The sequence below is a fragment of the Microcaecilia unicolor genome, chromosome 2, assembly GCF_901765095.1.
Source record: "Microcaecilia unicolor chromosome 2, aMicUni1.1, whole genome shotgun sequence".
NCBI lineage: Eukaryota > Metazoa > Chordata > Amphibia > Gymnophiona > Siphonopidae > Microcaecilia > Microcaecilia unicolor.
This window is the reverse complement of record NC_044032.1, coordinates 292465462-292490636: the sequence shown is the minus strand read 5'-3', so window position 1 is coordinate 292490636 and position 25175 is coordinate 292465462. Positions and strand designations below refer to the sequence as shown.

The 25175-nt window shown below is 45.6% G+C and overlaps 1 protein-coding gene across 1 annotated transcript in view; it reads left to right on the top strand.

Annotated features, from left to right (window-relative positions):
- WNK3 (WNK lysine deficient protein kinase 3) overlaps positions 1 to 25175 on the top strand; it is a 584725-nt gene that overhangs the window by 148152 nt on the left and 411398 nt on the right. Inside the window, 3 exon segments of the mRNA XM_030194275.1 lie at positions 3628 to 3636; positions 18280 to 18375; positions 18378 to 18445. Of these exon segments, the coding sequence (XP_030050135.1) occupies positions 3628 to 3636; positions 18280 to 18375; positions 18378 to 18445 (173 nt within the window).

Genomic DNA, 25175 nt, shown 5'->3' with positions numbered 1-25175 from the left:
TTCTGTTTTTTCCAAAAGAGAAAATAACATGATATTCTCACATATGGGTGATGTCATCCATGGAGCCCTGTGCAGACACTGTCACTTTAAAACTTTGAGGCGCTGCCCCCACCATTCATGTGCGGGTACCTTCCCACCCATCATTCGAGTGTGGGACCAGCAGTCTAGAGTTTTCCGTGGAGCAGAGAGGTTGGGTTTCTAAACTCTCCTTAGTACATCAAACTGTCTTTTTGGTGCCTTTCCTTTTTTGAGATTTTTTTTCTCATTTTCTTTTTTCTTTTGTAAAATTTATTATTTTTTTAAATTTTTTTCTTTTTTCAGCTTTTGAGCTCTTCTTTTGGCTGGGAAGCATCGACCATTTTTGGGTACGGAACTACTTGAGTTTCGGGGTCATTGAGCCTTTTGACCTTGTCGGCTGTTTTTCCCTCCATGTCAACAAGGGTGCCAAGTGGCTTTAAGAAGTGTACTCGATGGAATAGGACCAGTTCAGGTACAGACCCCCCTAACTGGTGTGTTCAGTGCTTGGTTCGGGAGCACCAGGACATACAGTGTGGCCTCTGCCTATGCAAAAGAGGACACTTAAAGCCCACAGAGTCCAGCTTGAAAAATAATGCATTGGCATCGAGCATGTCAGGGGATCCTGGCATTAGGCGTAGAACCTGCTTGGTGTTAACATTGGGTGGACCGACACTACATAGAGAATGTCCGACATCGGACTTGGTTCCCGAGACTGCATAAGAACTCTGTCCTCGTTGGTGCCACAATCATTGAGGTGCCTGAAACAAAAAAAACCGTAATGCATGCTTCCCTTGCATTGAGGATGATGATGCGGGGGAGGTGTTAGCAGACCATCTGGAGGGAGAATGATAGTGGTGCTTCTTAATTGCTATCGTTCTCCCTCCAGATGATCTGTGCCGAAGGAATGGATCCTCAGGAGCTTAGTCAAGATCGGGAGGCGGGGCTGGTGGTTGGGAGGCGGGGATAGGGCTGGGCAGACTTATACGGTCTGTGCCAGAGCCGGTGGTGGGAAGCAGGACTGGTGGTTGGGAGGCGGGGATAGTGCTGGACAGACTTGTACGGTCTGTGCCAGAGCCGGGGTTGGGAGGCAGGGCTGGGGAGGTGAGGATAGTGCTGGGCAGACTTATACGGTCTGTGCCTGTGCCAGAGCCGGTGGTTGGGAGGTGGGGCTGGTGGTTGGGAGGCGGGGATAGTGCGGGGCAGACTTATACGGTCTGTGCCCTGAAGAGCATAGGTACAAATCAAAGTAGGGTATACACAAAAAGCAGCAAATATGAGTTATCTTGTTGGGCAGACTGGATGGACTGTGCAGGTCTTTTTCTGCCGTCATCTACTATGTTACTATGTTAACACAACACCATCCCCTGCATCATCAACAATGCATGGGAAGTGTCCATGTTTCAGTGACCGCTCTCCTTCTCTACAACATATTTCTCAGTGAGAGCCTCTGAGGTCCTTAAGATCTCCTATGCCTGCACAGGCTATTACTAAGGCATCACTTTCTCAGCTGGCACCAACTCCTACGCTACAGAAAAAAATCTGGGCTATGCTCAAAGAGAGCGCTCTCAAGGCTACTGCATACATAGTCTATTCATTCTTTCAGGGTGCTTGTGCCAGCCTCATCCCAGCCCATAACGTAGTAGTAGATGGCAGATAAAGACCTTTACGGTCCATCCAACCTGCTCAACAAGATAAACTCATAGTATAAGGTATGATGAGGTACTACATATGTATACTTGATCTTAATTTGTCCTTGCCATTTTTGGGCCAGTAGATACATCAGAGAGACAGTCACAGGACTGGTTCTGCATACTGGCTTGGTGTCAACCGTCTGGGACACCAAGAACTTGACCGACGCGTCAACTTCGGCAGAAAGCCTTTCTCCAGCCTTGAAGGCCTCATCTGCCTCTATGTTCTTCCTCTCAGAGCTGACGCTGTAGTCGATACACACTTCCACTTACTACCCAAGAAGAATATTTTGAAGAGTTAGACTCCGACCTTTCCTGGGAGACAGAGCAGGGCCCATCAAATGCAAAGCACTGATAAGGAAGGCAAAGAGGGACTTTGAAAAAAAAGGATTGCGTTGGAGGCAAAAACACAGTAAATTTTTTTTAGGTACATTAAAAGCAAGAAGCCGGCAAAAAAATTGGTTGGACCGCTAGATGACCGAGGGGTAAAAGGGGCAATCAGGGAAGACAAAGCCATAGTGGAGAGATTAAATAAATTCTTTGCTTCGGTCTTCACTGAGGAAGATTTGGGAGATACCAGTGCCAGAAATGGTATTTGAAGCTGACGAGTCGGAGAAACTGAATGAATTCTCTATAAACCTGGAGGATGTAATGGGGCAAATTGAAGAGTAGCAAATCTCCTGGACTGGATGGTATTCATCCCCAAATACTGATAGAATTGAAAAATGAACTGGCAAAACTATTGTTAGTAACATGAAATTTATCTTTAAAATGTGTGGTACAGGAAGGTTGGAGGGTAGCCTATGTAACGCTGATATTTAAAAAAGGTCCCAGAGAGGATCCGGGAAATTAGAGTGGTGAGCCTGACGTTGGTGCCAGGCAAAATGATAGACTATTATAAAGAACAAAATTACAGAGCATATTCAAAAGCATGGATTAGTGAGACAGTCAACATAGATTTAGTGAAGGGAAATCTTGCCTCACCAATCTTACGTTTCTTTGAAGGGGTGAACAAACATAAGTACATAAGTAATGCCATACTGGGAAAAGACCAAGGGTCCATCGAGCCCAGCATCCTGTCCACGACAGCGGCCAATCCAGGCCAAGGGCACCTGGCAAGCTTCCCAAACGTACAAACATTCTATACATGTTATTCCTGGAATTTTGGATTTTTCCAAGTCCGTTTAGTAGCGGTTTATGGACTTGTCCTTTAGGAAACCGCCCAACCCCTTTTTAAACTCTGCTAAGCTAACCACCTTCACCACTTTCTCCGGCAACGAATTCCAGACTTTAATTACACGTTGGGTGAAGAAATATTTCTCCGATTTGTTTTAAATTTACTACACTGTAGTTTCATCGCATGCCCCCTAGTCCTACTATTTTTGGAAAGCGTGAACAGACGCTTCACATCCACCTGTTCCACTCCACTCATTATTTTATATACCTCTATCATGTCTCCTCTCAGCCGTCTCTTCTCCAAGCTGTATAGCCCTAGCCTCCTTAGTCTTTCTTCATAGGGAAGTCGTCCCATCCCCGCTATCATTTTAGTCGCCCTTCGCTGCACCTTTTCCAGTTCTACTATATCTTTCTTGAGATGCGGCGACCAGAATTGAACACAATACTCAAGGTGCGGTCGCACCATGGAGCGATACAACGGCATTATAACATCCTCGCACCTGTTTTCCATACCTTTCCTAATAATACCCAACATTCTATTCGCTTTCTTAGCCGCAGCAGCACACTGAGCAGAAGGTTTCAGTGTGTTATCGACGACGACACCCAGATCCCTTTCTTGGTCCGTAACTCCTAACGTGGAACCTTGCATGACGTAGCTATAATTCGGGTTCTTTTTTCCCACATGCATCACCTTGCACTTGCTCACATTAAACATCATCTGCCATTTAGCCGCCCAGTCTCCCAGTCTCGTAAGGTCCTCTTGTAATTTTTCACAATCCTGTCGCGATTTAACGACTTTGAATAACTTTGTGTCATCAGCGAATTTAATTACCTCGCTAGTTACTCTCATCTCTAAATCATTTATAAATATATTAAAAAGCAGCGGTCCTAGCACGGACCCCTGAGGAACCCCACTAACTACCCTTCTCCATTGTGAATACTGCCCATTTAACCCCACTCTCTGTTTCCTATCCTTCAACCAGTTTTTAATCCACAATAGGACATTTCCTCCTATCCCATGACCCTCCAATTTCCTCTGTAGCCTTTCATGAGGTACCTTGTCAAACGCCTTTTGAAAATCCATGTGGATAAAGGCAAGCCGGTTGGTATTGTGTGTCTGCATTTTCAGAAGGCGTTTGACAAAGTGCCTCATGAAAGACTCCAGAAGAAACTGGAGAGTCATGGGATAGGAGGTAGTGTTCTATTGCGGATTAAAAACTGGTTAAAGGATAGAAAACAGAGAGTAGGATTAAATGGTCAGTATTCTCAATTGAGAAGGGTAGTTAGTGGGGTTCCCCAGGGGTCTGTGCTGGGACTGCTGCTTTTTAACTTATTTATGATTTAGAGATGGGAGTAACGAGGTAATTAAATTTGCTATTCAAAGTTGTTAAATTGCGAGAGGATTGTGAAAAATTACAAGAGGACCTTACGAGACTGGAAGACTGGGCATCTAAATGACAGATGATGTTTAATGTGAGCAAGTGCAAAGTGATGCATGTGAGAGAGAGGAACCTGAATGCAATTTTCCACGTTAGGAACCTTATTTCCACTGCCTATTTCTGGAATAAGCAACAGAAAATTTATTGAACTTTTTAAGGATCTTGCTGGGTATTTGTGACGTGGATTGGCTACTGTTGGAAACAGGATGCTGGGCTTGATGGGCCTTTGGTCTGTCCCAGTGTGGCAATACTTATGGACCTCTCAGCCTAGAAGTCCTATGGCATCCCATCTGACCCTTCTTCCACTGCCTGAGAGACGCAAGTCTCCTCTAGAAAGTATATTCTTTCCTGGCTTTCTTTGTGAGATGGCCCAAGCCATACCTTTTAAATTAGAGATGAAAGAGAAACCTTGTTCAGTGACTTTCCTCCTGCTTACAGTTATGAAGAATACTCTGATCAAAAACTGGGAGACTCCACTAACAGCTCAAGTTGCTCTAAAGAAAATTGATACAATGTACAGGATACAAAAATTCACTGGGATTTAAAAAAAAATTGTTACCCCATCATTTCTTAGTTGTGGAATCTCCTTTTGAAGCGTACTTGCAACGTGAGATTTCATGCTTCTGCTTCTTCAGGCAGAGAAGCTAGAACATTAGACTTAATTGGCAGGAGAACATTTCAGGCCTCTATGCTAACCATCCGCATATTAGATTATCAACTTTATTCTATAGTTTACTTGAAGTCTCTCTAAAACAAACTATTCTTTCCTTTGCAGACTTCCTTCCTCTTGAAAAGGCTGATGAATCCCTGAAACTTCTAGATTGTTGTAAATAGCAATCAGCAAGAAAAATGGGGACACTAATGCTCCTCAAAAAGTAAATCATATAAAAAAAAAAAAAAAAAGAAGAACAAAAGATACTGTGATGTAGAACACAAGAGGAAAGGAGGAAAAAAGGAAGGAAAAAGTGTGTGTGTGGGAGGGCGGGGGTAAGGAACCGGGATCATCAGATATAAATCAGTGGCCAGGCTATTAGGGCTACTCTAGCGCTTAGCTATTTCAAACCTTTGAGCGCACTGCTTATCAATCATTTGCTTGCCGGAACCAAAACCTCCATATAGGTGACATTACTACTTTATTGAAAAAAACAAACATTAAAATGTATTATGAAGTAATATTGAAAAAGGAAAAAAAAGTGATATTTTCAAGACATCGAATGCCACAAGCAGATTGCATAATAAACTGATAATTGGCGACTACTAATCTGCAACTGCAGAATCAGTGCTGCTGATGAAAGTCTACTGCCCAACGCTAATACATATATTCAAGACAGTGTTTCGGTCAAACGACTTGCTTCCGAGGACTGTGGAATGTCGCCTTAACTACAAAATAAACCAAAACGTGCGTTAAATGAAATTGAACAAAATATGTCTTAACATCACAAAAATACAAAACTTCTCACATAAAATGCTTATGGCCAACTTGCTTACTCAAAAGACAGGCTCAGGAAGGTGGGACTAACCGCCAAACCACATTTAAAGTCTGCACTTTTACTTTTGTATTAATAAACGTGTGTGTGTATATGTATATATATATGTATGTGTGTATATATATATATACATACACACACACAGTGCAATCCGCTTAAGTGCAAGGGTCTGGGACCAAAGAAATACATGCAGTTAACCGGAGCATGCACTTAACCGTTGTGACCCAAAAAAGAAGCTTCACATCTGATAAACATATGTACAGTACTGTTTATTATACGTACAGTATAGTCTCTGTTAACTGACGTTAGGCTTACTTGAAGTAATCAGTCATAGTCCTCTGTACACTCTTGTGTCTGTTCCATAGATTACGTCTGTCAGATGGTAAAAACTGTCATAGCACTGACATCCAGTGGCCTCCAGATAGGCCCGCACGGTGTTGAGACTCTCCAGCACTCTTGCAAAAGTGACAGGAGGTTGTTGAATTTCATCAGCATGTGCCTCGCTGCTCACTTCATCATCTGTTTCATCATCAGCCGTTGCCTGCGTGTAGGCGCATATCTGGACATCAGCGCTGTTGTCAGCTGTTTGTAGATCGTAATCAACAGCTACGTAGCGATGAAACTCCTCTTCAGTAACACCGGCTGGGATGTCAATAACCTGTTCATCTGACGCGTTTGCAACAGCTGCATCTGTTTCGTCCCTCTCCACATCCCTAACAAAGCTTGCCCGCTTGTAGCAGTTCACAATGGTTGCCCGTGTAACATAATTCCAGGCTTCTTTCTGCATATGTAGGGAATCCCAACAGTGATAGATTATGAGCCAGTTCAACAGCACGTTTATCCTTGCCAGTCTGGTCATCCATAACGCTCATCAGACGATGTAGCACAAGAGCCCGATAATGTTTTTTTTGAAATTGGAAATTGCCCTCATCCATAGGTTGGATCAGAGAGGTAGTGTTTGGTGGCAAGAAGACCACCTTGACGTTAGGCAGCCTGACATTATCCCTGTGTTCAGCACAATTATCACAAAGCAACAAAATCTGACGCTTTTGTGCCCGCATTCTAGTGTCTAATTTCTTTAGCCACTGCTTCCAAATTTCCCCAGTCATTCATGAATTTGCGTTAGCCTCGTATGACACAGGAAGTTGCTTAACATTCTTGAAGCAACGGGGCGGTTTGCTCTTTCCAGTGACAAGTGGTTCCAACTTCTCACTCATCCATAATGCAGCAAAGCAGGATCAACGAAGAACCAACTGACGATCCTGCTTTGCTGCATTATGGATGAGTGAGAAGTTCCTATACTTCCTATAGTTTCGGCTTGTTTGAATGCAAGTGTTCCATCAGGAATTGCTCGCCAGTAGAGTCTGTTTTCGTCAGCATTGAAAATGTCACTAGGTGCAAACTTGTTCAAGATAGTAGGAAGAACTGAAACAACCCAATTCCTTGTCATCAAGCAGATGAAGCCATTACGTATGGGTTATGTCCATCAACCAGCAGGGGAGATAGAGAGCACTCAAACTTTCACAGTGCCCTCTTGGCCAGCTAGCTCCACTGCCTCTTCAGTATTCTCTATCTCCCTTAGCAGGGTGGCTGCAGCTTGTTCGAGCTCCAGAAAAATCTGCCGGGAGGTGGTTCCTGGCTTGCCAGTTGTTAACCGGGGTGTTGGAGGCTATAGCAGCTTCACTTTAAAGGCACATAGGTTAGCCCTTTCCCTGCCTTACCCATACCTCTGTGGATGTGGACATATTGCCTTGTTTTCCCTGTCCTTACCCACCAACAGTGGATGCAGGCATATAGGTTCGCCCTTTCCCTGCCTTTCCCACTCATCTGAGCCTCCGGAGTCTTCAATACCTCTGCTTTCCTCACAGCTTAAAAAAAAAAAAAAAAAAAAGTCGCGTCGCGTTTTTAAATGCAGAGACGCTGGAACAGAGGTTTTTGACCTGATTTTCAGCAGGATCGTAGTTGTACACTAGATCCTTTGAGGTTAGAGTGTTTTCCAACTCCTCCGGGGTGGGCCCGCGATCGGGGCGATTTTGGCGCGAAACCGCCATTTTGGATTTTACCGCCGTTTTTCGGCGATGGCTGCGGACAATGTAAAGCGCTGTTCCACTTGTGGCAAGCGCAAATCAGCAGCAGGGCTCTGTAAATCGTGCTGTATTGGCGTAGGAGCCGGCCCGAGCATGGCGAGCGATGTTTCTTCCCGCTCTGAGCTGGCAGCGGGCGCCATTTTGCTTACACCGCATGGCGCGGCCTCCGTGGACACGGAGAGACCTGAGCCGGGTGGGGCACCTCGAGATGAGGTTATTTCAGGAGTGGCTAGCACCGGACAGGATTTGGGTGCCCAGGGTGAGATTTTCTCCCCGGATTTTGTGCTTTTGCTGCATAAAGCATACATGATGAAAAGAGCCCTTCCTCAAGGGTCGCCTGAGGCTCCTCTGATTGCCCCCCCCCGATGGATTCTGGCCTGGGACTGCCCAGTGAGGCTTTTTTCCCGGATGCTTGGCCTAAAGATAATCGCAGAAGGGTTAATTCCCCTTCAGATTGTGGTGCACCTTTTTCCCCCCCGTGGTCGGGGTGTGAGGATTCGGAGAACTCTGACAGACGTTCTTGGTCTGAGGAACCAGAGTCAGGTGCGGATTTACCACAGGATCTGGATGATCCCTCCGCGGTGAGGATTTTCCACCGTGATGAGCTGCCAGCGCTTATTTCAGATACCCTGCAGGCCCTCTCGATTGAAGATCCTGACAGTGGCATGGCCTCCTCGGGTAATCCCAGGATGGCTAGTACCAAGAAAGCTGCTCGGGCCTTCCCTTTGCATGACTCCATCCTAGAGCTTGTTTCGGCTCAGTGGGCTGACCCCGAGGGACCTTTGAGAGTTTCCAGGGCTATGGGGCAGTTATACCCTCTGCGTGAGGGACATATGGCTCGTTTTCTAATGCCTAAAGTGGATGCCCTAGTCACTGCGGTGACAAAGAGAACTACCCTCCCTGTTGAAGGAGGTGTTGCCCTGAAGGATGTTCAAGACCGTAGGCTGGATACAGCGTTGAAACAGTCCTTTGAAATTGCAGGTCTCACTGTTCGGGCGTCTGCATGCAGCTGTTATGCTGTGAGAGCCTGCCTAGCTTGGCTGCAACAGGCAGTGGCTCAGCCCGGAGATGGAGCAGAGCCCTTCTTGGATGTGGCTCCGCAGATGGAGGTGGCCTTGTCCTTTCTGGCTGATGCCCTTTATGACCTTGTCAGAGCTTCAGCTAAACAAATGGCAGTAGCAGTGGCGGCTCGCCGTCGTCTGTGGCTACGACACTGGGCAGCGGACATGGCCTCTAAGCAAAGGTTGGTGAAGTTGCCTTTTCAAGGACTTCTCCTATTTGGTGAGGAGTTAGAGAAAATTGTGAAAGGCCTGGGTGATCCAAAACCCCAGCGCTTGCCCGAAGATAGGCAGAGGCCTTCCTCTAAGGGCCAGGCGGTCCACTCCTCGTACAGACCTCGCTTCCGTGAAGCTAGAAGGTACCGCCCGGGGCGTTCTGCTGAGTTCACTTCTCGTGCCCGTGGTCAGCAGAGGAACTCCTTTCGCTCGGACAAGCGTTCCGCAGCCGGTGGCTCAAGACCAGGAGTTCAGGGGTGACCCTCTCAATGATGGTGCGCCGGCCCTCTCCTCGATGCCTGTCATCGGAGGACGGCTTTCCCTCTTTGTCGAGGAGTGGGCCAAGATTTCCTCAGATCAGTGGGTTCTGGACCTGATCAGAGATGGATACAGAATAGAATTCAACGCCCCAGTAAGAGACGTGTTTGTGGAGTCCCGATGCGGTTCTGCCGTCAAACGGGCGGCGGTGGAGGAGACTTTACAAGGTCTGATTCAGTTAGGGGCAGTGACCCCGGTGCCTCCCGCCGAGCAAGGCTGCGGCCGATACTCCATCTACTTTGTGGTGCCGCGAAAAGGTGGGTCCTTTCGCCCTATTCTGGACTTAAAAGAAGTGAACAAGTCCTTGAGAGTGCGGCATTTCCACATGGAATCCCTGCGCTCCGTCATTGCGGCGGTTCAGCCAGGAGAGTTTCTCACGTCTCTAGACCTGAAAGAAGCTTACTTGCACATTCCAATTTGGCCCCCGCACCAGAAGTTTCTGAGGTTTGCGGTGTTGGGAAAACATTTCCAGTTCAGGGCCTTGCCTTTTGGCCTCGCCACAGCTCCCCGAACCTTTTCGAAGGTAATGGTGGTAGTAGCTGCTTTTCTCAGGCGAGAAGGTATCAGGGTTCACCCGTACCTAGACGACTGGCTCATCAGAGCATACTCTGCAACAGAGAGCTTACAAGCTACAGCCAGAGTGGTCTGAGTACTGCAATCTCTAGGCTGGGTCGTCAATATGGCCAAAAGTCACCTGTCCCCTTCACAATCTCTAGAGTTTTGGGGGGCCAGGTTCGACACAGTCTCAGGCTATGTGTTCCTACCCGAGCTAAGGTGGTGCAAGCTTCAGAATCAGGTCCGTCTGCTCCTGAGGATGCCCCGCCCGCGAGCTTGGGACATTGTCCAGCTGCTGGGATCGATGACAGCCACGATGGAAGTGGTACCTTGGGCGAGAGCGCACCTGAGACCTCTACAGTATTCCCTACTCCGGAGATGGTCTCCTATTTCTCAGGATTACCAATGCAGACTTACTTGGCTCCCTGCGGCCCGTCTCAGCATGGAGTGGTGGCTCTCGGACAGCATGCTGCGGCGAGGAATGCCGCTGACACTCCCCGTTTGGTGCCTAGTGGTAACATGCCAGCCTGAAGGGCTGGGGCGCACACTGAAGGGGAAGCATGCCCCCAGGGTCTGTGGACACCCAAGGAGTCGGAGTGGTCCATCAACCGCCTAGAGTTGAAAGCGGTATTTCAGGCGCTTCTGGCCTTTCAAGTGACCCTGGAAGGATTGGCTGTCAGAGTGATGTCGGACAACACGACAACGGTGGCTTATATAAATCGACAAGGCGGAACAAGGTGCAGAGCACCAGCCGCGCAGGCCGAACTGATTTGCCACTGGGCCGAGCTGCATCTTCAGTGTCTGTCGGCAGCTCATATTGCAGGTCAGAGCAATGTGCAAGCCGATTATCTGAGCAGGCATCAGATCGATCCAGCAGAATGGAATCTGGCAGACGAAGTATTCCTGCAGATCTGTGCCAAATGGGGCAAGCCCGTGATGGATCTAATGGCGACAAGTGCCAATACCAAAGTCCCGTGCTTCTTCAGCAGACGGAGAGATCCTCGCTCGGCGGGGTTGGATGCCTTGGCTCAACCCTGGCCTCCGGGTCTTCTTTATGTGTTTCCCCCATGGCCCTTGATAGGGTGCCTGCTCTTGCGGATTCGGCTGCACCCAGGAGAAGTGGTCCTCATTGCCCCGGATTGGCCAAGGAGACCTTGGTATGCAGACCTCCGACAGATGCTCCTGGAGGCTCCTCTGCCGTTACCTCTGGTACCGAACCTGTTGACTCAGGGACCGGTAGCCATGGAGGAACGCCGGCCGCTTTGGTCTTACGGCATGGCTATTGAGAGGGCGCAATTGAGGGATAAAGGTTATTCCAATAAAGTTATTTCCACTCTCCTGCAAGCCCGCAAGCGGTCCAGTTCCGTGGCTTATGCCAGGATTTGGTGCCTGTTTGAGTCTTGGTGTACTTCCAGAGCCATGTTCCAATGCGGGCTCCTGTCTCGCCGATTCTGGACTTTTTGCATGGAAGGTGTACAAAAAGGCTTGGCCTATAATTCCCTGCGGGTGCAGGTGGCAGCGTTGGCCTCCCTTCGTGGTAAGGTGGAAGGCGTGTCTTTGGCTGCTCACCCAGATGTGGCACGGTTTCTTAGAGGGGTGCTTCGGCTCCGACCTCCAGTGCGAGCACCCTGTCCAGCTTGGAACCTGGGGGCTAGTTTTGAAAACCCTGCAGGCATCTCCTTTGAGCCGCTTCGGCGAGCATCGGAGAAAGACTTGACACTGAAGAGCCGTTTTCTGGTGGCCATTACCTCGGCGAGATGGGTGTCAGAGCTCCAGCGCTGTCCTGTAGAGACCCATTTTCTGCAATTTTCAGAGTCCGGATCACGGGTTCGACCGTGCCTTCCTTTATGCCTAAGGTGGTTTCAGCCTTTCACTTAAACCAGCCTATTCTTCTTGCCCTCTTTTTCAGAGGAAGAGTTTCCAGGAATCTTTTGGGAGCTGCACCTTTTGGATGTGCGCAGGACTCTGCTGCAGATCTGCGAGTTACTACTCTTTCAGGACTTCTGATCATCTGTTTGTTTTGCTATCCGGTTCTCGCAGAGGGTTTCCAGCGTCTAAAGCCACTATTGCTCGCTGGCTCAAAGAAACTATCTTTTCAGCTTGATCGCTGGCCGCAGGGTTCCACCTGTAGCCTTTAAGGGCACATTCTACTGAGGAGCGATTTCTTCCTCTTGGGCTGAAACTGAGCACTCCTCTCTTCAGAGATATGCATGCAGGCAACATGCTTCTAGGCTCTCCTTTGCCCGACTTACAGGCTGGATGTGGCTGCCAGGAGGGAATCGCGTTTTGGTGGCACAAGTGCTAGCGCGTGGTGGTGGCTTGTTCCCACCCTATCTAGGGATTGCTTTGTTACATCCATACGTATGGCTTCATCTGCTGGATGACAAGGAAGGGAAAATTAGGTTCTTACCTTGGTAATTTTCTTTCCTTTAGTCATAGCAGATAAGCCATGAGCCCCTCCCTGTATGATTGTCTGTATGCTGTGAATCTGTTTTCAGGTTCTGTTCTAATTTCCTGAAGTTCCTTCCTTGGGAGAAAAGGTGGAAAACAATCTTCAGATTCATGTTCAGGTTTAAATTTAGGAGGATTTGCTCATTCCCTCCAGCATGTTTTTTTTGGAGGAGTGTGTTGATTCTCTCCAGGAGGGCGCGTGTGTTTCCCCTCCAGTTCTATAAATAGGAGGATGAGTTCATTCCCTCCAGTTGTTGGGAGAATGTGTGATTCCCTCCAGGAGGCGCGTGTGTCCCCTCCACTTATACAATAAGGAGGATGAGTTATTCCCTCCAGGAGGATGTGCATTCCTCCTTTATGAGTTCATGCCCTTGTGATGGGCCATCGTCGCTGTGGAGGAAAGCTCTTGTGATTCCCATTGCGGTTTGCCATACTGCTTTGGAAGCTTCAAATACTGAAGAGGCAGTGGAGCTAGCTGGCCAAGAGGGCACTGTGAAAGTTTGAGTGCTCTCTATCTCCCCTGCTGGTTGATGGACATAACCCATACGTAATGGCTTCATCTGCTATAACTAAAGGAAAGAAAATTACCAAGGTAAGAACCTAATTTTCCCATTTCAGCACCAAAGGTCATCAGCGTCTTGTTTTTCACCATGCTGTTTCTTGAATTTTATGTTGTTCTCTCCTTCCATCTTTCCAGCCATCCAACAGTGGCTTGAATTCAGTTAGTCCAAGACTTTCAGCTAGCTGATTAGCTTTCTCCATAAGCAGTGGACCACTGACAGGAAACTGTCTGCTTCTGACTTGAGAAAACCACCGAAGAAGAGCATCTTCTACCTCCTCAGCTTTCCCCGCCCGTTTTTGTTTCCGGTGTGGATTTGTATTGTTTTGCCAGTCTTCCAGAAGCTGGTCTTTCTGCTTCAAAAAGATATGTGAAATTTGACTGGGATTGACACCATATTCTTTAGCAATATGATGCTTGACTTTGTTTTCTAATTTTTAAGAACTTCTATTCGTTCAGCCAGTGTTAAAGTCTTACAGTGTGCGATGACGACGACAACCCAGTGTACACTCTAACATTCATTCGCTTATTCTGCCTTTGGCAGTTAAAGGGGCGGTAAATTTTGAAATCTCGTTGGTTGTCACGCGCCAATCAGCTTCCATATTCCGTGCGCACGCTTATGCGAAGTCTTTCCTGCAGAGGAGCAGTCTTAAACCATGCAGATAAACGAATCTTGCGCTTATCAGTGGTGCGCTAAACTGAAATTTGTCCCCATAGAAATTGATGTGGCCAAAAACGGGACCAAAGTACGGCATGCAGTTAAACAGAGCATGCGCTTATCCGACGTTCACTTAAATGGAGTACACTATATGTGTGTTTATATATATCTATATATTGATATATAGGCACAGATAGATAATACAAAATAAAGGTGCAGATGTCATTACGTCGCACGTAGGACTCTTTAAAATGTGGTTTGGCGGTAGTTCCGCCCTCCTGAACTTGTCTTTTGAGTTGGCAAGTTGACTGTAAGCATTTTATGTGAGAAGTTTTGTATTTTTGTGATAAGACATTTCTTTTAACACACTTTTTGATTTACTTTGTAGTTAAGGTGACATTCCACAGTCCCCAGAAACAAATCGTTTGACCGAAACGCTGTCTTCAATATGTGTCAGTGTTGGGCAGTAGAATTTCTTCATCAGCTGAATCTGCAGTTGCAGATAAGTAGTTGCCAAATATCAGCTTTATTGTGCTTTACTTATTCAAATCTTCTTGTGGCATTCAATGTCTTGAAAATATCACATTTTCTTTTTTTCTTTTTTAATATTAGTTTATAATACATTTTAATGTTTTTTTCAATAAAGTAGTATTGTCACTTTTATGGAGGTTTTGGTTCTGGCAAGCAAATGATTGATGTTAAGCAGTATGCTCAAGGGTTTGAAATAGCTAAGCACTATAAGGGACCTAATAGCCTGGCCACTGATTTATATCTGATGCCCCTGGTTTCTTTTTTCCTCCTTTCCAATTTTTGTTTTACGTCACGTATTTTTGTTCTTTCACATCTCAGAACAACAATCTATGCTCCCAACTGTGTAGCCCCCAGATGCCTTCTTATGCCATTGGGGAACAGATCTTCTCTATGCCTTCCCCCTTCTGCCTCTCATTGGGGGAAACTTTTCTCAAGCTATGTTCATGTCCATGTCAAATTGGCTCCCTCTTCTAGAGTTATCGTGCAAGGAACCATTGAGGTTAGATCGTTATCCTACCCTAATAATACAGAACAAGGGGTCCCTCCTCCATCCAGACCCTCGCTCTCTAGCCCTGACAGCTTGGGTTTTTGATGACAGAGACTTACATTTCTTAAATCTTCTATATGGTGTGTCTAGGATATTCCTAGTCTTTAGGAAGCCATCTACACAGAAACATTACCGTTTCAAGTGGAGAAGATTTTCCCTCTGGTGTACATCCAGAACCCTGCTAAGTGCTGTCTCTCCCTACCCTTATGGAGTACCTCATCCATGTTTCTATTTCTGGCCTCAAAACTAGCTCAGAGTACATTTTGAGTTCCATTAGCACTTTTTTTTTTCTAATTTAATTTTTATTAATTTTCTTTAATACAACAAGTTTTTACACTTGACAGGCAATACAGATAGGAAACTTTTCAAATTAGGAATATTACATTTCGTAGTAAAGATTACTCTTCTTTAGACCCCAAATACTCAGAGGGGGTGTGTATTAAGAAAAAACAGAAGGACATTAAACAAAGTAGAAAAAAAATTCTCAGAAGAAATCTGCTTACCACCTTCCCTATTCAAATACAAAATTGTGTTTATCATCTAATGGAAAAGTCACGGTTGACCAATGTGTTTTCAAATTAATAAATCCTTCAATTGTTCCGGCTGGTAAAGAACACGTTTCAGCTCTAGGATTGATAAGCCAGTTTCCATTCTTCCCTTATAAATTTGTGAAAGGTTTAGTTTCATACAAATTCCTGTCCAACCATCTCCAGTAGTATGAGATACCAGTGTCATCTTCACAGCTCTCTGAAACCTCCATGTGAACCTTGCCATGCCTCTTCCTGAGTTCGTCACATATGAGTATGCTTAGTAGGACGTACTTCTGCTAGAAGAGTTAGTGAACTTCAAAGCCCTGGTGGCACTCACCTTACAACCACTGTCTCCCACGACAGGGATGTTCTCTGAACCCACCCCTAAATTCCTTTCAAAAAGGGGTATCAAGAGTTCCACCTCAATCAGGTCCATTGGACGTCTTGTCTGGCCTAAGCCAGAGTCTCATTTTGGAGAAGCAGTACTGCATGCCTTAGTCTGCAAGTGCGCTCTAGCGTATTATCTGGAGCGTACAAAACCTCATAGGAAGTCCTCCCAACTTTTTGTATCCTAAACCCTAAGAGGTAAGGATTCCCATTGCCAAATGTGCTATCCTGACTTGGCTACACATACAGTGGGGGAAATAAGTATTTGATCCCTTGCTGATTTTGTAAGTTGCCCACTGACAAAGACATGAGCAGCCCATAATTGAAGGGTAGGTTATTGGTAACAGTGAGAGGATAGCACATCACAAATTAAATCCGGAAAATCACATTGTGGAAAGTATATGAATTTATTGCATTCTGCAGAGGAAATAAGTATTTGATCCCCCACCAACCAGTAAGAGATCTGGCCCCTACAGACCAGGTAGATGCTCCAAATCAACTCGTTACCTGCATGACAGACAGCTGTCGGCAATGGTCACCTGTATGAAAGACACCTGTCCACAGACTCAGTGAATCAGTCAGACTCTAACCTCTACAAAATGGCCAAGAGCAAGGAGCTGTCTAAGGATGTCAGGGACAAGATCATACACCTGCACAAGGCTGGAATGGGCTACAAAACCATCAGTAAGACGCTGGGCGAGAAGGAGACAACTGTTGGTGCCATAGTAAGAAAATGGAAGAAGTACAAAATGACTGTCAATCGACAAAGATCTGGGCTCCACGCAAAATCTCACCTCGTGGGGTATCCTTGATCATGAGGAAGGTTAGAAATCAGCCTACAACTACAAGGGGGGAACTTGTCAATGATCTCAAGGCAGCTGGGACCACTGTCACCACGAAAACCATTGGTAACACATTACGACATAACGGATTGCAATCCTGCAGTGCCCGCAAGGTCCCCCTGCTCCGGAAGGCACATGTGACGGCCCGTCTGAAGTTTGCCAGTGAACACCTGGATGATGCCGAGAGTGATTGGGAGAAGGTGCTGTGGTCAGATGAGACAAAAATTGAGCTCTTTGGCATGAACTCAACTCGCCGTGTTTGGAGGAAGAGAAATGCTGCCTATGACCCAAAGAACACCGTCCCCACTGTCAAGCATGGAGTGGAAATGTTATGTTTGGGGGTGTTTCTCTGCTAAGGGCACAGGACTACTTCACCGCATCAATGGGAGAATGGATGGGCCATGTACCGTACAATTCTGAGTGACAACCTCCTTCCCTCCGCCAGGGCCTTAAAAATGGGTCGTGGCTGGGTCTTCCAGCACGACAATGACCCAAAACATACAGCCAGGCAACAAAGGAGTGGCTCAGGAAGAAGCACATTAGGGTCATGGAGTGGCCTAGCCAGTCACCAGACCTTAATCCCATTGAAAACTTATGGAGGGAGCTGAAGCTGCGAGTTGCCAAGCGACAGCCCAGAACTCTTAATGATTTAGAGATGATCTGCAAAGAGGAGTGGACCAAAATTCCTCCTGACATGTGTGCAAACCTCATCATCAACTACAGAAGACTCTGAACCGCTGTGCTTGCCAACAAGGGTTTTGCCACCAAGTATTAGGTCTTGTGTTGCCAGAGGGATTAAATACTTATTTCCCTCTGCAGAATGCAAATAAATTCATATACTTTCCACATGTGATTTCCGGATTTAATTTGTGATGTGCTATCTCTCACTGTTACCAATAACCTACCCTTCAATTATGGGCTGCTCATGTCTTGTCAGTGGCAAACTTACAAAATCAGCAAGGGATCAAATACTTATTTCCCCCACTGTATGCTCAGCTGGGCTTTCCTTCATAGCTGTGTTACTGCTCACATTGTAAGAGCCACGGTTGCTTCGTAGCCCATTTGGTCTCCAGGCCATTTCTTCAATGGAAGAAATTTGCAAGGTGGCAATGTGGTCTTCTATCTATACCTTCTGGAGCAGCATTCTAGGCGGGGATAGCTGGTTGGACAAGCAGTCCTGCAAAATCTTTTACTACTTAAATGCTAATTCTGCCCTCTGGCGCTTTTTTCCCCACTAGGCTCACTTTTAACTTAATTTCCAAGATTATACTTACATTTGTGAGCTTGCAGTTATGGAGCCCCACATGTGAGATATCGTTCACAGCTTGTCCTTGGAGAAAGCAAAATCACCTTGTAGCAAGTGTTGGTTCGAGGACAGCAGGCATATAATCTCACATCCCTCTGCCTCCACTTTGTGTTGTCTTCTTAACTTTATTATCTATTGGTCCTGTGCTCAAGAGGTCGGGTGGAAGGCACCAGTGCATGCACGGTGGGGGGGACTGCTTCAAAGTTTTAAAGTAGCAGTGCACTATGGCATGTCTGTACCGGTCTCCTGGATGACAGTGCCCACATTGAGAATATATGCCTGCAGTCATTGGAGAACACCTCTACAGGTACGTGACTTTGTTTTACTGGGTGGGAATTCTTATCTAACTGCTCAGGGACAGTTGGGAATACACTGCTTTTTACTGCATCCCATCTCCCTCTTCTTTCCCTTTACAGGACCGGAAAGCTGACCAAAGCTGAGCAGCAGAGATTTAAAGAGGAAGCGGAGATGCTGAAGGGATTGCAGCATCCGAACATTGTACGTTTCTATGACTCTTGGGAGGTCCACAATTAAAGGGGAAGAAATGCATCGTGTTAGTGACGGAACTAATGACATCAGGCACTCTGAAAACGTAAGCATTCACTGTACAGTGTGTAACAAACTCTTCTACAATTAGAGTAGAATATAATGTATATAACCTTTTCTAGTATAATTCTTCTGGTTTTGCTAATCATGTCTAGTTTGTGTGTGCCAGAAGTAAATTTTCTGGTTTTACTTCTGGAATAATGACGCAAGTTGTTTTGATGATGCAAATACCATATGCATTTGCTAGTAATAGTGATTCAAACCTCCATTCAGAAGAGTGTGTGGGGTGTTTTCTTGGCGCGTTTACACCAACCAGAGGGAAGGTTTCTGTATGGCCACCTAAGCTGGGGAAACAGGTGGAGTCGCTGAGCACCAGGCTCTACCTGGCTCCTCAGCTGCTGCTTGTGCTACCTTCCATTTAAAACATAAGATCATAATCGTTGTCATACTGGGACAGATTGAAGGTCCATCAAGCCCAGTATCCGGTTTACAACAGTGGCAAATCCATGTCACAAATACCTGGCAAGATCCCAAAAGAGTTTATGCTGCTTATCCTAGTAATAAGCATGGATTTTCCCAAGTCATCTTAATAGTGACTTGTGAACTTTTAGGAAACCAAATCTTTTTTTAAACCCTGCTAAGTTAACTATTTTTACCATATTTTCTGGCAACTAATTCCAGAGTTTAATTACACATTGAGTGAAGAATATTTTCTCGGATTTTTTAATAGCTTCATTTATTTATTTTATTGACATTTATACCCCACATTATCCCGAACCTACTCACGTCTACCCGTTCCATTCCACTCAATATTTATAGACCTTTATCATACCTCCCCTCAGCTTCCTCTTCTCCCAGCTGAGGAGCCCTAGCTTCTTTAGACTTTCCTCATATGGATGTCGTTTCATCCCCTTTAACATTTTTATTGCCCTTCTCGGTACCTTTTCGTTAATGCTATATATCTTTTTTGAGGTGTAGATCATAATTGCACACAGTATTTGAGGTGCAGTTGCACCAAGGAGTGATACAAAGGCATTGTAATCTCATTTTGTTTTCCATTCCTTTCTAATAATTCCTAACATTCTGTTTGCTTTCTTAGCCGCCGCTGCATACTGAGGCAGAGGGTTTCAACATATTGATGACATCTAGGTCTTTTTTCTTTTTCTTTTTTTTCTGGGTGGTGACTTCGTGTTGAATAGTATCATGTAGCAATAGTTGGGGTTCCTCTTTCCTACATGCATCACTTTGTACTTACATTAAATGTCATCTGCACTTTGGATACCTAGTCTCGTAAGGTCCTCTTGCAATTTTTCTCAATCCTGTTTTGATTTAACAGCTTTGACTAACTTTGTGTCATCATCAGATTTAATTACCTCACTAGGTATTTCCATCTGTAGACGAGTTATGTGAATCATTTTATTATGTAATAACGGAGTAAACAATAAAGTCAAGGCCCATGTACACTCACAACTGCCCAATAGTATGTAGAACTACGAAAGTTTCACCAAACAGTTTGTTTCTTTCCCAACCCTTCCCCTCCCAGATGCTATAAGAAGACAGGTCCAACTCAATTTAAAAGGCAACTCTGCTGCGGGCTGTAGAGTAGATTAGAAGCGCTTCCCAGCAGTGTTTGAATCTCTGTCCTGGGGTGGAGAAGATATCTGATATGTGAAACGCTCCGTAGATAATATGATTATCATTTGAGACCTCCAGGAGGACAGTGTAGGAACTGAGGGCTCTCACCATTGTTGAAGAATAACTTTTTTTGACTGCCAAAATCAGGCGTTGAAGGAAGTCCAAGAGACAAGTGGCACAGGAGAAGGTAGTTGATACTCCTCAAACAAAATCTGAGGAACTCTATGCAGCTTACAGGAACATTGAATCTGTCTTGTACAACACTTGCACCCTTAATGTATGCAATCAGAGCATGTGGCCCAATGTAGCAGAAGCACTCTGGCACGTCGGACAAATCTCTGAACCTGCAAATGTTGCCCATGTGGCGAATGTACGCTCTGAGAATAAACTTGTAGTGTATTCCCATAGTCGAGTACTACCATAGTTTTGTAGACTTGTCAGAAGACAATTTGAATGTGTTGTGCAGCCAGCTGTGTTGACAAATCTAAATTCCATTGCTGAGCTAAATGAGCATAATCTAGGTCCATTGTTGAGTACTGCATGTACTTATTGTGAAAAGCCAGGGGCACTGGGCCTTGAGAGTTGAATGTAAACACTTCATTAAGCGTCTCTCCGACACATCTTTGCATAGGTTTATCCCAAGGCAAGCTCTTCACATAGTGAGCCAGTTGGACTAAGCGTAGTGATCCATGGGAGGCAGGCGATATCAACGAATCTCTTCAAACGGCTGCAAACGTCCATCATCCATGAGCATCTGTGAATGGATCCAAAGTGTTTCCCAGCAAGCAAGACTGGTGAGTCCGTACCCACTGCAAAATCCAGGTTGTGGTGAATTGACATAAAAGGTGTCACCACTGCTGAAAACTGTTGATGTCTATATATCCATCACCATGCAGCCCTTGCAGAACGTAGAAATAGGTTGAGGTGCAAATGCGATGGTGACCGCTTTGGTTTGGTGTGAAGTTGCTAGCTAAAGTGGAGCCTGCAAAAAAGGGTAGTTTCCAAACTAGACAAGAAAAAATTATTCACCCCGCTATACCAGTCATTAATATGCCTCATAGCACAAGCCACTGTATGATAACGAATGTTCAGCAAACCCAGCCCCACCATGCGATCTAGGTTTTTGTAGAATAGAGATGGGTAAGCGAGCCCTTTTGCCCTGCAACATTCTATGAAGTTTGTGCTTATCCTTGGCTTGTAAATAATAAGGAAGCATCTGAAAAATGTATAACCACTTTGGGGCAAAAGTCATGTTAAATAATGCTATGCGTCCCATGAGTGAGACAGGATGTGCGCTAGAATTCAAGGGCCTGCTGCAGTGAGGACATCAGCGGCCGGACATTACAGGCATATAGATCTGTTCGGTTAATCGGTATAATGACCCCAAGATGTTTGACCCAACCCTCTGCCCAACTAAAAGAAAAAAAACTTCAAGCAGGGATTGAAGGGGAAGATGGGAGAGCCACAGAGTTGGACATATTGAGCCTAAAGCCGGACAGAGCACCGTAGGATGAAAGTAGGTGTATTAGCTGAGGTAAGGAGTGCTGGGGTTCTGTGAGTGTTAAAAGCAAGTCATCAGCAAATGCCATAACTTTCAGAACTACTTGGTGTAGTGTCACACCTACCAGTTCATCCGCACTGCGTATCATGCATAGTAGAGGCTCTAGTGTGAGAATGAACAATAGGGGGGGACAAGGGACACCCCTGTCTTGTGCCACAAAAGATGTGGAAGGTTTCAGTGCGGATCCCATTGACTGTTAAGGTGGCTCAGGGTTCTGCACACAGTGCTGTCACTGCCTTGGAGTACCAACCAGAAACACCAATATAAGTGAGGGTCTCAAATAAGAATTGCCAATGGACCCGGTTAAATGCCCGTTCGCATCTAAGCTAGTCACCACAAGAAGAATCTCCTTCCATTGACAATAGGCAATGGCCAGAAGCAATTTTTAGACATTAAGAACAGATTGACGCCCTTTAACGAAGCCAACCTATCCAAGTGAATACTCTCTGGAATATCTTCCACTAGTTGAGTAGCCAATATATTAGAGAGAATTTTAATGTCGTCATTTTATAAGAGATATCTGATGATAATTCCCAGGCTGATCTTGAGCGCGGCCTGGCTTAGGCAACAAACAGACCAATGCAGTATTTTCATGCGAAGGAAACTGTTGTGACTTCATCACCTCCACAAAGTACTCCAGCAATGGACCCAAGATCGAGTGTTGCATCAATTTATAAAAGTCTCCTGTGAAGCCGTTGGTACCTGGGGCTGAGTTCAGTTTGAGGCCTTTAATCGCTCTCCTGCGCCTCTCTTGCTGTGACGGGGGGAATTAAGGGAATTTTGAAAATTTTCTGAAAATTTGAAGCATGCCCGACCTCCCCAAGTAGGATTGAATGTGAGATGAGGTGACTTGGGGTGCATCTTTGCTGCATATTTAGCTCCTGAAAGTGTGCCACAGAAACCTCTGCAATCTCTTCCATCCTCAAGGTTAAACGTCCCGAGGGTATCTGAATGGCAGGTATATAATGGTGTCCCCCTTCCACTCCCTTGCCACCCATGCAAGCAATGCTCCTGCCTTATTGCGGAATCAATAAAATCCTCCCATTGTTTCTGTAAATAAGGAAGTCCTTAGATTTATGCAAGTACAAGGGAAAACACCACCCTGATCTCTGTGTATTGATTTCCATGTCTACCCATATTAGAGCGTGGTCTGATATGTCCTCTGGGCATACAGCTGATACAACTTGAGAAAACAGCCTGCTATGCACAAAAAGATAGTCAAGATGAGAGAGAGTGCGATGTGCACGAGATGTGTGCGTATAATCCCGCTCCTCTGAGTGGAGAAGGCACCAAGGGTCTAATAAATCCAAGGCTTTACAAAAGGACTGCAGTTCGCTTTCCCCACCCACGACTCATGTGGTCACGCCTGTGGAGTGATCTGACATAGGGTCATAAACCAGATTCATGTCACCCACCACAATCAGAGGGAATGCTGCATATCTGTGGCAATCTTTTAATAGATGGCCACAAAAGGATTGGTCTCTTGGGACGGCTATACACCCCAACCAGAACAATCTCTTTGCCTTGTGAGTTTAACATAGCCCCTGCATAGCGACCCTGGTCATCCTGAAAAAGCTGTTCAACTGTGCATTACAGGGATTTATGTATCAGTATAGCTACTCCCCCTTTACATCCAAGGAGGGGGAACAAAAGACCTGTCCCACCCACTGACGAATCAACTGTTTATGTTGTATGGTTGACAGTCTAGTTTCTTGTAGGTACACAACATCAGCCTTTGGCGATTTAGGGCCCACAAAATTCTAGTCCATTTTATTGGATGTTAATTCTACACATTTCATGAGATAAATCTCACATTCCCTTGTCTGATTAATCATCCCTCAGAGACAACATCAACATGAATCCCACAAGTTGTCTGATGAAAATGCACGGCTGGGCGCCCAGCCTCGCCTAGCAGTGAAAACTTGCCCCGCAAATGCACATCAAACCACACAATCACACTCACACGGACACCCCTCGCACAGTTTAGTTCAAGCCATCTCTCCCCTACAGTATCACATGTCTCTACAGTCCCCCTAACTCTTCCCCATCAATACTCTCCACACTGTCCCTTTCCCAATAAACATACCACACAATTCCCACCATATTTATATGTAGTGAAATGTAGAGAGATCACTATAGATGTTTGGGGTCCCGCACCCCCAGCACTTAATCATATTAATAATTAAACATCACATTATTCCTCCCTGCAAGTGTAGAAAGCTGCTCTGCGTGGCAGCCATAACAGTTAATTCAAGCAGATGTTTTCGTGGCTTATTTCAGCTCCTGCACACACTCTTGAGCTGCTTGAGGAGAATCAAAGGTTTTCCACTGACCGTGATGAAACACTTTTAGCAAGGAAGAGTATAGTAACATAAACCTTGCTTTCAAGTCATGTAATTCTGAGCAAAGTGGTGAAAAGCGGCATCTGCGCTCCTGCAACATGATTGAGTAGTCTTGGTAAATCTGCACTGGGGTTCCGTCTTAGCTCAAGGAGTCTCGTTTTTGGCAAAATCCCTTGGAGATTCTCCAGGCAGAGGGGGCCGGTGTTAGCTGAGTGGGGCAAATTCAGAGCTTAACCAATGCTCTAATATATAGTCAACGAGCGGTCTGGCAGTGGTTCAGTTAGGCCAGTAAGCTGGAGGTTAACCCGGGATCTGTTTTTTAAATCCTCTATCTGAGACGTCAACCCCGTCATCTGGTTTTTCCAGCAGCTTCAACTGTTTGGCCAACGTGGTCCCCATGTCCTCCACCGCAGAGACCCTCTCCTTTAGGGCAGTAGTACGTTTGTTGGTATCAGCTAATAGTGACTCCAGTTTGATGAGCTGGTTGGAGAGTTTGCTTAGGTGGGGTTCCAATGCTGCTCCACCGCCTCCGTGATCTGTGCAACTGCATGGAGGAAAAAGGGACTCCAGCAGCCTCAACAGACACCATCTTGTCGTAGTCCCCCACTGGGCTTTTTGCGATCAATCTGCTGATTTTTCCCTGGCATGGTGCTCACAGGTGCTTGTAAGAATTTGTCCATGAACTATTCAAAGACCTCGGAGGAGTCTTGTGCAAAGAAAAAATGGCAGGTTCGGGCACAAAGGGAAATTTAGAGGTGCGGGATCCCCAGAGAGGAACAAGCACACATCCGTTCCTCTCAACACATCACATGGTCTCCCTCTCTAGATCATTTATAAATATGTTAAAAAGCGCAGTGGTCACAGCACAGGCTCCTGGGGAACCCCATCGTTTTCTCTTCTCCGTTGAGGATATTGACCATTTAACCCTATCTGTTTTCTGTCTTTTAACCAGCTGTTAATACACAAAAGGACACTTTTTTTCCGATCCCATAACTTTCTGATTTCTAAGGAATTGTTCATGAGGTACTTTGTCAAATGCCTTTTGAAAATCCAGATATACAATATCGACCGGGGGTCACCTTTATCCACATATTTATTCACGCCTTCAAAGAAATGTAGTAGATTGGTGAGGCAAGATTTCTCTTTTCTAAATCCATATTATTAACAATAGCTCTGCAAGTTAATTTTTCAGTTCTATATATACTCTGGGATGTATACTATCTGGTCTGTAAACCTTT